This window comes from Pipra filicauda, unplaced genomic scaffold (assembly GCF_003945595.2).
Source record: "Pipra filicauda isolate LSUMZ 115617 unplaced genomic scaffold, ASM394559v2 scaffold413_size774581_pilon, whole genome shotgun sequence".
In the NCBI taxonomy this organism is placed as follows: domain Eukaryota; kingdom Metazoa; phylum Chordata; class Aves; order Passeriformes; family Pipridae; genus Pipra; species Pipra filicauda.
The window spans coordinates 406,318-416,940 of NW_024104547.1; the positions used below are offsets into that span (position 1 = coordinate 406,318).

Consider the following 10,623-nt stretch of genomic DNA (forward strand, 5'->3'; position numbering starts at 1 on the left):
CCCAAAAGACATCAACAGCAAGGCTGGGGCTGTGCTGTGCAGGGCCAGGGTTGGACTCTGCGATCCTTGTGGGTCCAGCTTAGGATATTCTGGGATTCATGGACAGTTAGGAAGCAGGAATGGACGGGACTGTTGCAGCCACCACATGATTCCACAGTTCCAGAGTTCCCACAGCTCATGCCAAGCACCAGGAGCAGCTTTATTGGAGCCATGACCTGCTCCCAGGGCTGCCAGTGGGGCTGAGCCAGGATCAGTCATTGGGAGAACAAAGGGGGAGCACAGGGAGCGTGAGGAAAGAGAAATTCCTATGCCTGGAAGTGTCCATGGCCAGGTTGGATGGGGCTTGGAGCAACCTGGTCTAATGGAAGGTGTCCCTGCCCACGGCGGGGAGTGAAAATGAATCTTTAAGGTCCCTTTCAACCCAAACAGTTCTGTGATTCCATGAAAAGATCAGAGTCCAGCTTCATCCAGCATCCTGGGCCATCAGGTTCCACAGCCTTCCAGGCACCACATCCAGTGCCAGCCCTCTCTGCAGGCGCTGCCAAGCGAGTTCCCGTGCGAGATGCCCATTCACGAGACAGCCACCACATCAGTTCTACTATTATTTATTTTTTTAAATATTTTTGAAAAAATATAATTTTTTTACAATATTTTCAACTTAAACACTATTCACACTGAACACGTATGGCAGCTTAACCTACCCAAATATGAAGTTTAAGAAGCCAAAACTGTTCTAGCTTTATTAAAAGAGGAAAAAAAAAAAACAACCAAAAAACCAAAAAAAAAAAATAACCCCAAAAAAGTCGTTGTGCTGTAGACTATTGTGTAGTGATGATTAAACAAAGCAAGGGAAAAGCACCACTCAAATCACTAATGCTGGGGGTTGCCTGGTTAAATCCAGCTATGGAAAGTCGGATGCTAAGGGTTACATAGGCAGTGCTATGTACGGCACCGGGGTCTTGGAAGAAACTGTGATGAAAACTCACATTCCTTGAACATCATCGGGAAGTGGAACGTTTCTAACGCGGGAACACGCTGCAAAGTACAGGGAATTTCTTCCTCCCAATCACTTGGCTGTTAGTTCAGTAGCTGAGATCTACGACTCTGTACAGGTCTGTAAGATTTGGGTTAAAGCTCACGATTTGGGTTAAAGCTCGAGCTGCTTCCCAGGAGCATGTTTTGTAAGGGGAAAATCGACATTAGTAACAACACTGATACCTCAAAGGAACATTAGCTAATTTGCATAACAATCAGATCTCCTCACTTTCATTTGGAAGTTAAGGCATTATCAGGTGCAAGCTAGCACCAGTTAACACATCTTTAGGTAAAAACAGACCATTCACCGCAAATTCCAAGTCCTGTTTAAAAAGTCAGAGTCTTCAGAAGGTTTTATTAACGTGGTACTTTGTCTCAACTTGACTGGTGCTTCTTACCTCACTGCCTCCTTTGCACAGAGCCAGGCCCGATTATGTTTCCATTAAACTTTTGACAGATTTACTTAATAACAGTCTCAGCACTTTTATTGAGCATGCAAGACTAACAAAACTTTGGCAATGCATAAGTGTAACACAGTGACAAGAAGAGAGAGCTTTTACAATTAAATCTTCTAATACTGGCTTCACAGTGTGGAAATTGTGCTACATCCACCAAAAGAGGGCCCAGTCTACTCAAATGTTTAAGTACTTCACCCCAGGAACAAACTCCTTTGCGTTTGGATTCAGATTACTCTTGACCTGAGGAAGGGAAAAACAGACATCGAGCTCAATCATTATTTTCATCTTCCATTTTCAAGCTGAAGACAAATCAGAGGCAGAGAGCATCAGGAACAGTCAGCAAATTTAGAGGAACACTCAGGCATACATTTATCAGCAGTCTATGATGCCAAGAAAAGTCCACTCCCATGTGCTACTCCCTGAATTATCCATCCTTCCTCAGCTCCACCTGAAGTTTCAGCCAGAGGAGGGCTCAGGGAATAAGCAGCAAACCACAGGCATGCACCCAACACAGCAGCTTCCCCTCGTGCTGAAATAGCCTTTTCTCAAGCTGAGCTGTTAAAACGTGCCATGAGGTTTTTTAATTTTGCTTATTTAAGCAAGAGGTGACTTGTTCCAGGAACTTCAGCCACTTCTGGGAATTTAATGTGTATGAACAGTGTATTGATTTTTTACATGTCTGTGAGTACCCTGTCCTCCCCCTTGGCAAGCTGCTGCTGCTGCCCAGTGTCCTGCAGTTAGAGGTGGGCACCAGCACCTTCAAAATGAGCTCTTCATCACAAAGAAATTGAGGATTAGGTTTTTCTGTTCTTAATTGAGTCTGAAACTGCTGCCTGCAGCTGTTTTAGCTTGAAAAAGTCGGGGTCTGCATCTGAATCCCACAGCAATTTTGTGACAGTGTGGGTTTTGTACTCTGTATCAGGAACTTAGTATTCTGTGAGGGAAAATAAGTACACACTGCCTTTTCCTTTGAGTTAAGCTCTGGACAGAAGTCAGACAGCAAAAAGAGGGAAATATCACAGTTTGGCTGCTTTGCCCTTCCTTAGAATTTCTACAGTTCTCCCAGTCCCAAGCAAACCCTGGGCCAGGGCTCAGTGAGAGGTGCCCAGTGACCCTCTCACAGTGTGCTTTCATAACCCTCCCCACACCCAGAGCTTCTTGAACTTGTGCCACGGACTGGGAAAGGCTCCACGTGGGCATGAAAAAACACCAAATAGGTCAGGTCCCATGAGGACACATCCCCTAGCCACACATCCCACCCCACAGCCAGGCACCTTTAACAGGCTCAGCCCTCCTGTGAAGGACTCTCTCTTGCCCTTAGCAGCAGTAAAACCCAGCCTTGGACAAACACTCAAGTTTTAGAAACAGGAGAAACTGAATTTACCACCAGATCCTCCAGCGATGAGCTGTCACTGATAACAAGGTCATTGAACTGGTCCTGGATTTGATCCATTGTTTGTGGGAGATCACGGGCTGGAATAAACCACTCGTGCTCCTCCTCCTCTTCCAGCATCTCCTGGAAACAGCGCTCGATAAATTCTTCTTCCCACAACTCCTCTTCGATCTGTCCAAGAGAAGGATCTGCTTCAGCAACAAACATTGCTGACAGCTTGGGGGGGTTTATTCCCAGGTGTGTGCCCCCAGCTGACCTTCTTCCCAGCTATCCAGCAGGACCCCAGCCTAGCACCATGCCCAGGTGGCAGGAAGGCCATCAGCTGGCATTTAACAGTGTAGGAAAGTGCTTTGTCCCAGGAACTTGGGAAAAGGGAATGGCATGAGAACAACCCCAGCCCCAGTTGTTTTGTTTGCAGCTTATTATGAACTCAAGGAGAAGGAAAATGTTGGTTCCAAGCAAAAATTTCAGTTGTACCAACTAGTCTGGACTGAACTTGCTGCAAGTATGAGGAAGGGAACTGTGCCAACACACACAGCCGGGTACACTCCCCAGGAAAGTGTCCTGCGGGACTCCTGGGAGGAAAACAACCACTGCCTGTCTCTTGGAACAAGCAGCATCTCCTTGGCTGTGTGTTCACCCACTGTGGTTCTCCTTGGGAACCCCCCCGATCTCAGCAGTTGTCAGGAATGCAGCCCTGCTGTCCTGAGAGCAGGACAAACCAAGCCATGCAGAACTGACCAGTGCAGAGATTAAAGCAAAGTTTTGTTTGGTTGTTCAGTAAACAAGCTTTGGAGGGAGTTCATTCCACAAGTTTTCCATGTCCTGCATCACAGTGCTTAGCACTGGAAAGCAGGGAAATAGAAGCTGGTGTGAATGACTTCCCAGACATAAGGGAGTGGAAAAATGATTCAGGACAGATTTAGAAGTTCACCCAGTGGAAGTTCAAACAAGTTTTCCTATTTGTCCTTCACTCTGAAATCAAACACCTCCTCAAATTTCCTGGAGCAGAAATTCGGCTACACAAACACCAAACTGAAAATGTTAATGCCAGAATTCAGGATTCCTGTGAAATCTGCGTCCCTGTCCATGGGGCAAACACACCCACGAGCTCACCTGGTGCTCTGGGGAAGAGGGACTCATTGCCATGTGCTCCCAGCCACTGCCCAGGCACTCCAAACCCCGCCTGGAATGCTGACTCAGTGCTTCCCCAAAGCAGCACTCGGGTCTGGATGGCACCTCCCATCCATCCCAGTGGGATGGCACTGCCTCTGTCCTGCACACTGTGGGCACACAGCCACAGGCTCGTGTTACAGCAGGGCTTGCCCAGCTCCTGGGGTTTGGTTACAGCCTGTACCCCTACAGGTGCCTCAATGGCAGCTCCTGGAGTACTAAATAACATTTAATTCCCCAAATGTCTGGAAATTAGCACTGCCTGTTGGTGTTTTCCAGCCCAAGTTTAACTTGCTCAGGCTCCCAGAGGGCTGTGCCTGCAGCAGGTGGAGACCAGGCTGCCACTGGTGTTTGCCTGCCTGAGATGTCTCTTTTCCTGCCACGCTCCCACCTCTCCTCTGCTCTGACAACGGAGTCTGTGCCTGAAAAATCAGCTCCAGAGAACTACACACCCCATTTGCCAACTACAGCACAGTTCCCAGGGGCAAAAAGCCACCAAACAGGAAACAATGCACAAGAGGATGGAGTTTTTGGGAGCACACCTGACTTTAGATGAGCTCAGTGCCCCTCTGCAGAGCTGCTGCCATGTCTGATGTTGGCAGCTCAGCCACAGCTGCTGGAGCACAGACACAGAGTGCACAGAGCATGGTGGGAATGGGAAAGGGGCATGGAATGAGCCTCCACGGGAGAGGGAATGGTGGCCTGATGCCAGGTGGCAGAGGAAGGGAAGGCTTCCTCCCCACCCCATGGAGAAGGGCAGCTCAAAGGCACTTGGGCACTAAACAGTGGGCAGGACTGTCACCCAACAGCTCTGTCCTCCCACTCCCTGTGGAACAGCAGTGCTGCTCCCGAGGCAGCTGTGCACCTGGAATTTCCAGCTCAGGACTATCACAGCCAGCATGCCCACACACATCCAGCTCCCGGCCCAGCCCTTCCCAACCGCCACACACATCTGTCAACACTTTTTTTCCCCCCTCCCTCCTGGAGAAGTACAGAATTAATGGATGCATCAGAACACGCTCTACCTCCTGTATTTTCCACCGAGACTACAGAAAATCAGTATTTATTGCCAGAGAAAGGGAGGCTTGTCTGTTCCCCAGGATGACTCTCAGGGCTGATCTAAACCCTCCTCCCCCAAGGACTGCCAATCTCATACCCCAGCTGCCAACCCCTGGCACTGCCCCTTCAGCCAGGCAGTGACCAGGCAGGTGCCAGGCCGTGGAGGAGGGGGGGACTTGCCTGCCTGTTGAACTCCTCCTCGTTCTCCATCCACATGTACTCGGCGAAGGGGTTGTCGTCCTCGTGGGAGTGCCCGTTGATGATCACGTCCTCGCTGATGATACTGGGGCTGGTGCTGCTGCGACTTGGGTCCTTCATGGCTGCGACCTCGATCCCAAACCTGCAACTGAGGGGCACAGCAAGTCAGCACGGGCACACTCCTCAGCCCCTGCACCAGCCCAGCAAGGCTGCACCTGCATTTGGAGGCTCCAGGCAGCCTCTCCCCCCACTGCAGCAGAGCTCCGGTATCATAAGCATCGCTGACACCATTCCCATTGTGTGCACAGTCCACTGACAAATTAATTTCCCAAATTAAACCTCACTAAAGGCAATGAAAAGTGACAGGAAAAAACAGGAAGCGCACAGACTTGGCAGTAGGAAAGTGTTTAAGGCAACATTCCAAATGAGAATTTGTTTTCCAAAGCACTTTTGAGTGTTGTGTGTGATGACACAAGCCAAGTTTCACTGCTGGGAAACCTCACAGGGAAAGAAGCAACCAGGCACTGACCCCGTGCAGGGCCAAGTTCTCAGAGCTGCTTTGGGAGACAAAGGCCACTGCCTGGGCAGCTCCAGGTGAAGACAACATCAGGAGGCACTGGAAGAGAGTTCCTGCCTCTCCTCTCACTTTCCACCACGGACTGAGCCTGGAGATCTCTCAGCATGCCCTGGATATGTGATAGGCCTGAGCTCCAGGAACAAAGGTACAGTTGGCAAGCAAGGTCTGTTCCACCCAGTGAGGGTCCAAAGCAGGATAAATCCTAAATTTAGCCTGAATCCCTGTCCCAGGAATGGCTTGAGCCGCTCCACCACGCCATGAGCTGGAGCTCATCACCCTGGGCTCAGAGCCCCAGGGCTGCTCACACAAATCCTGGTGTGTTCTGAGGTGAGACAACACTGCTGCCCTTCCTGTACCTGCTCCAGTACAGAGATCAGTGCTGCAAAAGGTGAGGTTTTTTTGGATACTGATCCTGCTAGTATTAATTCTTTTAAAAACAGTACACAAAGTGAGGCAAGGAGCTCAAAAAAACCACCCAAATTTCAATGTTTTTCTTGTGCTGAAATTCGCAATGAAACGATGCAGCAGAGAGGGGAAATATTTTTATTTTATTTTCAAAACACCATTTTAGCTCCTTGTCTGCATATCAAAGAGTGACTAATTCAGAGAAGGGGGTGTCAAATTACAGCCTTGTCTTTTAATTACAGTTCAAGGGCTTATCATGTAACACCTCACATTTTCTCTTTGGATTCCACTCAGTCCTGTTATCTAGGGAATTAATGCAAGTTTTGGGTCAAAATTCTTGATAATACCAGGTCAAAAACCTGCCACATCCAAAGGATCCATTAAGGAAAGCACAAAGGAGGAGGAACCTGCCTGGATTCCTGCTCTATTCCAGGTTTTTAAATCAAAGGCAACCCCCAGCATGGGAAGTCACTGCAGCTCCCTGGGAAGTGCCACAAATGGGAGCAGATCCCCGGTATTCCAGCAAGGGAAAACAGGTTCCTTTTGATGTTCTTTCAAAACAAACTTGCTAAGGATTATTGGCAGCGTTTAATATAAAACAGGAAAGGACAGTGCATTTAACATCCCAATTCAAGCTTGAAATTGCTTTAAGCCACTTCAGCTGTTCCCAGGCCAACACATGGGATGGAGTGCAGGAAATAGAGCCTAAAAAGCTTAATTTCTTTTTTTTTTTTTTTGTTTTTACTGACAGGCATTTCCACCTTTCCCTTTGTGTAGCTCATCTGATATTCCTATTCCCCTGAAGGAAAGTGCCTCAGCAGTGTGTGAGGAACTCAGGCAGCTCCTGCACAAAGGTGACTGTACCCAGACAAGTCAGAAAGGTAAAAATAATTAAAAAAAAAACAAACACCCAACCCAAAACCAGCAAACCAACCCTACTTGTTTCTGTAAAAGCTTGGAAGGTTCATTTGTTGAATCATGGGCTGCTTTTCCCATTCCTGAAGCGTTCCTACAGAACACAAGCTACAGCTTTGGGAGGGAGGGAGGGAAGTCCAGCTTGGACCAAACCAGCTTTGTCCATCACTGCCCCAGGACAATGGGGATGAGGAGGTTCCAGCAGCACCTCAGGCCCAACCTGAATATCTGATTTTTTTCTGATGAACTCCCAAGCCCATTCATGTTTTTCCCACAGGAGAACATTCCAACCAACATTTATCCTGCAGGAACAGTGAGGAATCCCCAGGCCAGTCCTTCACAACACTCCTAATTTCATTTTCTGCAGCTTCCAATAAAACAAATAAATCTTCCCATTTCTACATTTTAGAAGACAAACCAGCTGCTTTCTGTGATCATGTGTGAGGACAAGATCAGTCCTGTTTCCCTGGTGTTGGATACAACATTTCAGTCAGGAGCTGTAGGGAATTCTGAGGGGGAAGAGCCAAATGCCACTTCAGTCTCGCAAAAAGCCCCAGTCTAGGCAGGCTGCTGCAGAAAACAAACCCAGTGCCAGGCTACACTGCTGGGAACAAAAATAACACCTTTTCCATCTGGGAGTAGGTGGGAAGCAGAAGAGCTCAAAGCTCCTTACACTGGAAGAGGAAATGTAACACTGGTAGTGCTGAGGAATAGAAAACGGGGAGGATTCTGCCACAGGGACACCCTGGGAGGTTCTGACCCAAATTACTCCAGGATTTTGGTGGGGAGTGGGAGTGAGGCAAGAAAAACACTCCAAGTGCAGAAGGAAAGACACGAAAAAAAAAGGATTTTTATCTTAGGAATTAAATGAGAAATTTGGAATCCTGTAACAACAGGGCTTTCAGTGAACTCTGTTTCCTGTATGGAGGGTGCAGCTCGTTGCTCCACAACATCCCTAATTTACCAGTTTCCCTGAATTCTGCTGCAGTTACAGCCACGAAGAGCCCCGGCCCGACCATCATTAAAATTCAGGCCTTTGTGACTGAAGATTCTGCATTTACAACCCAGTCACGAAAGAAGATTATCCACCGCCCACTCCGGAGGTGAGGTCAGGCCTAAACCCGCACAGCGCCCTGGGCCTCACCCGCGAGGGGAAAAACTGGAGTTAAAAAATTAAGATATTTGCTTCAAGCTCCCAAGAGCAACACGTGAGGGGTTTAGTGGCCGCTGAAGATTAAAGAAAGGTGTTTTAGAGCCCTGCGAGGTGTTTATCAGGCGGCGATTCCTCCCGGAACCAGCAGCGCGGCCGAGCTCCCCCTTATCAGTTTAGATTAGCGCAGTTATCGACGTAGCTCATTAAACCCGTCTAATAGGCGCATTTCTTAATCATTTCACGCGGGGCGCGGGTTTATATCTGATATAAAGGCCTCCGAGCGCTGCGCTGAGTTTTACGGCCCAGCGAGGCGGTGTCTGTGAGAGCAGCGTGTGTCAGACCCCCCTCACGGTGCCGCTGTCTCGGCCCCGGGGCCGCCCCCGCTTTGTTGCGGCCCGGCGGCCCCCGCAGGCCCCGGATGGCGCCGCAGACAATACCGAGGGGCGGCCCCGCCGCGGGGGGTGGAGGCCGCGGCCCGGCGGCGGCGCCGCCTCAGGGGAGGGGGCGGCGCCCTCCGGCCCCCCCAACCAGCCGGGGTCGACCCCCGGCGCTCACCTGCGGTGTCAGAGGAGCCGCCGGCGCTCCGCCGTGTCCCGCCCGGCCGCACCGGCCCCACCGGCCCCGCTCGGCTCCGCGCTCGGCCCGGCCCGGCCCGCTCCGCCACACACCGCGGCACGCGCGTCACTTCCGCCAACGCCGGCGCGCGCACGCCACGCCCCCGCCCCTCCCCGGCGCGCGCCCGGCCAGGCCCTCGGAGGTGTGGGGTGGGAATGGGGAGGGGCGGCGCGAGGCATGCCGGGACACTTAGTCTTTTTCGCGCCTACCCGGCGCGAGGTGTACCGGGAGTTGTAGTCCCGCGCGCGGCGCCTAGCGGCCATTTCGCGCGGCGCACGCTGGGCACGCCGGGAACAGCAGTCCGGCGGAGCGGCCGCCATCTTGTGGCGCCGGCAGTTGGGGGGGATTCCACAACATCCCTCGGTGCTCAGAGAGCGGTCCCCACACACCCCCCAGTGCTTCTAAAGGGGGCCCCCAGCACCGCCGGTGCTCACTGAAGGATCCCCGAACCCCCTCCGGTGCCCATTGAAGGGTTCCCGAACCCCCCCCGTGCCCATAAAAGGGGGTCCCCAAACACCCCCCAGTTTCTGGGACCCACGTTGCGTGCTCAGGCTTCAACCCCATTTACCAAACGTGCTGAAAAGCAATTTTTAGTCTCTCCTTTCCTCAGGACAAGGTGGGGATGACTCTCGTGCCCCACCCTGCCCACGGTGCTCTGCGAGCCTCGGTCGCTTCCAGGCTGGGCTTCACAACCTCCCTGAGGCAAAGAAACCACATACCAAGGGAGTCAAAGGCCCTTTGAGCCATCGAAGTTAGCAAGGAATAAAATCTGGAGTCACCAACCCCCTCAGGACACCTGCCCCAGCTGTAACATGGGAAACGTGTGGCACAAAAACATCTCGAGGTGCAATTGCAAAGCCCCAAAGTGTGTGTTAGTTACAGGAATCAGTGGACAGGCACCAGAGTCTCTGGAATTTGTTAGTGGTTAAGGGGTTACCACACGTGAGCAGCTTTTTAGGCTCAGCCCTAGTCAGTGAGCTCAGCCAAACTCTTAGAAAGGCTCCTCTGCCATCAAACCCACCCCTTTAGGCTGCCTGGGAATCAGGACAGGGCTATTCGAGGATAACAATCTCATTAGCATTCCTCTGCTCAGCCCTTTACTTCCTTCATCCTAAATTTTAGTAAGGGACAACTAACCCTACAGGATTTTCTGGGGAGCAATTCTCCCTTGAATAATGTGTTTATACTGATTTTATTGGTCACCAGCTTGTTCCTAGGGCCTGTCACACATTTACTGCAAAAATACCTCTGCAAGGGTCATCATTAAAAAGATCAGTACTATGCTCTTCCTACTCATACTTTCACAGCAACTTCCAACTCTACAAATCCAGCAGGACGTGATTTTTCTCATCTCTAACAGAGGCTTTTCTTTCTACTCATTTCCACAGCACAGAGCACCCTCCAGGGTTACTCCTGCTGGAAGCTGGCAGGTAAATTGCAGAGCCCAACACTTCCTTACTCCTTCACAGTGCAGATACAGTTATTTCAAATAATAAGCAGCCCATAGCACCCATATGTGTGTCTGGCATCTGTCCTCAAGATCAAGTTCTTCTGAAACCTTTTCCTCAAGAATTAGGGTAAGGGATGTTTTCTCTCTGACCTCTGTGTGGAGACAGAAGACACTTTGCAGAAGCAGAGTGGG

At 50.5% G+C, this 10,623-nt stretch overlaps 1 protein-coding gene across 2 annotated transcripts; it reads right to left on the reverse strand.

The window, feature by feature from the left end:
* Positions 1-589: 589 nt before the first annotated feature.
* On the reverse strand, positions 590-9,032 carry PAIP2 (poly(A) binding protein interacting protein 2). Of its 2 annotated transcripts, none has more exons than XM_039385486.1 (4): positions 8,922-9,032; positions 5,299-5,458; positions 2,878-3,057; positions 590-1,733 (listed from the first exon to the last, which is right to left on the reverse strand). In XM_039385486.1, the coding sequence occupies exons 2-4, from the start codon at positions 5,434-5,436 to the stop codon at positions 1,668-1,670; spliced, it is 384 nt and encodes a 127-aa protein (XP_039241420.1). In that variant the 5' UTR covers positions 5,437-5,458; positions 8,922-9,032; the 3' UTR covers positions 590-1,667. The 2 variants fall into 2 exon arrangements, with proteins under 2 accessions (XP_039241420.1, XP_027600929.1); XM_027745128.1 differs by having other exon boundaries at positions 5,299-5,464; positions 8,922-9,026.
* Between the last annotated feature and the right edge of the window lie 1,591 nt (positions 9,033-10,623).

What these genes read in the sequence shown, in the direction of transcription:
- PAIP2 (XM_039385486.1), bottom strand. Translation starts at nt 5,436, where the DNA reads ATGAAGGACCCAAGTCGCAGCAGCACCAGCCCCAGTATCATCAGCGAG. An exon ending in AGGAGGAGTTCAACAGGCAG is followed by an intron (nt 3,058 to 5,298) that starts GCAAGTCCCCCC and finishes TCTCTTGGACAG; the next exon opens with ATCGAAGAGGAGTTGTGGGA. An exon ending in CATCGCTGGAGGATCTGGTG is followed by an intron (nt 1,734 to 2,877) that starts GTAAATTCAGTT and finishes TCCCTTCCTCAG; the next exon opens with GTCAAGAGTAATCTGAATCC.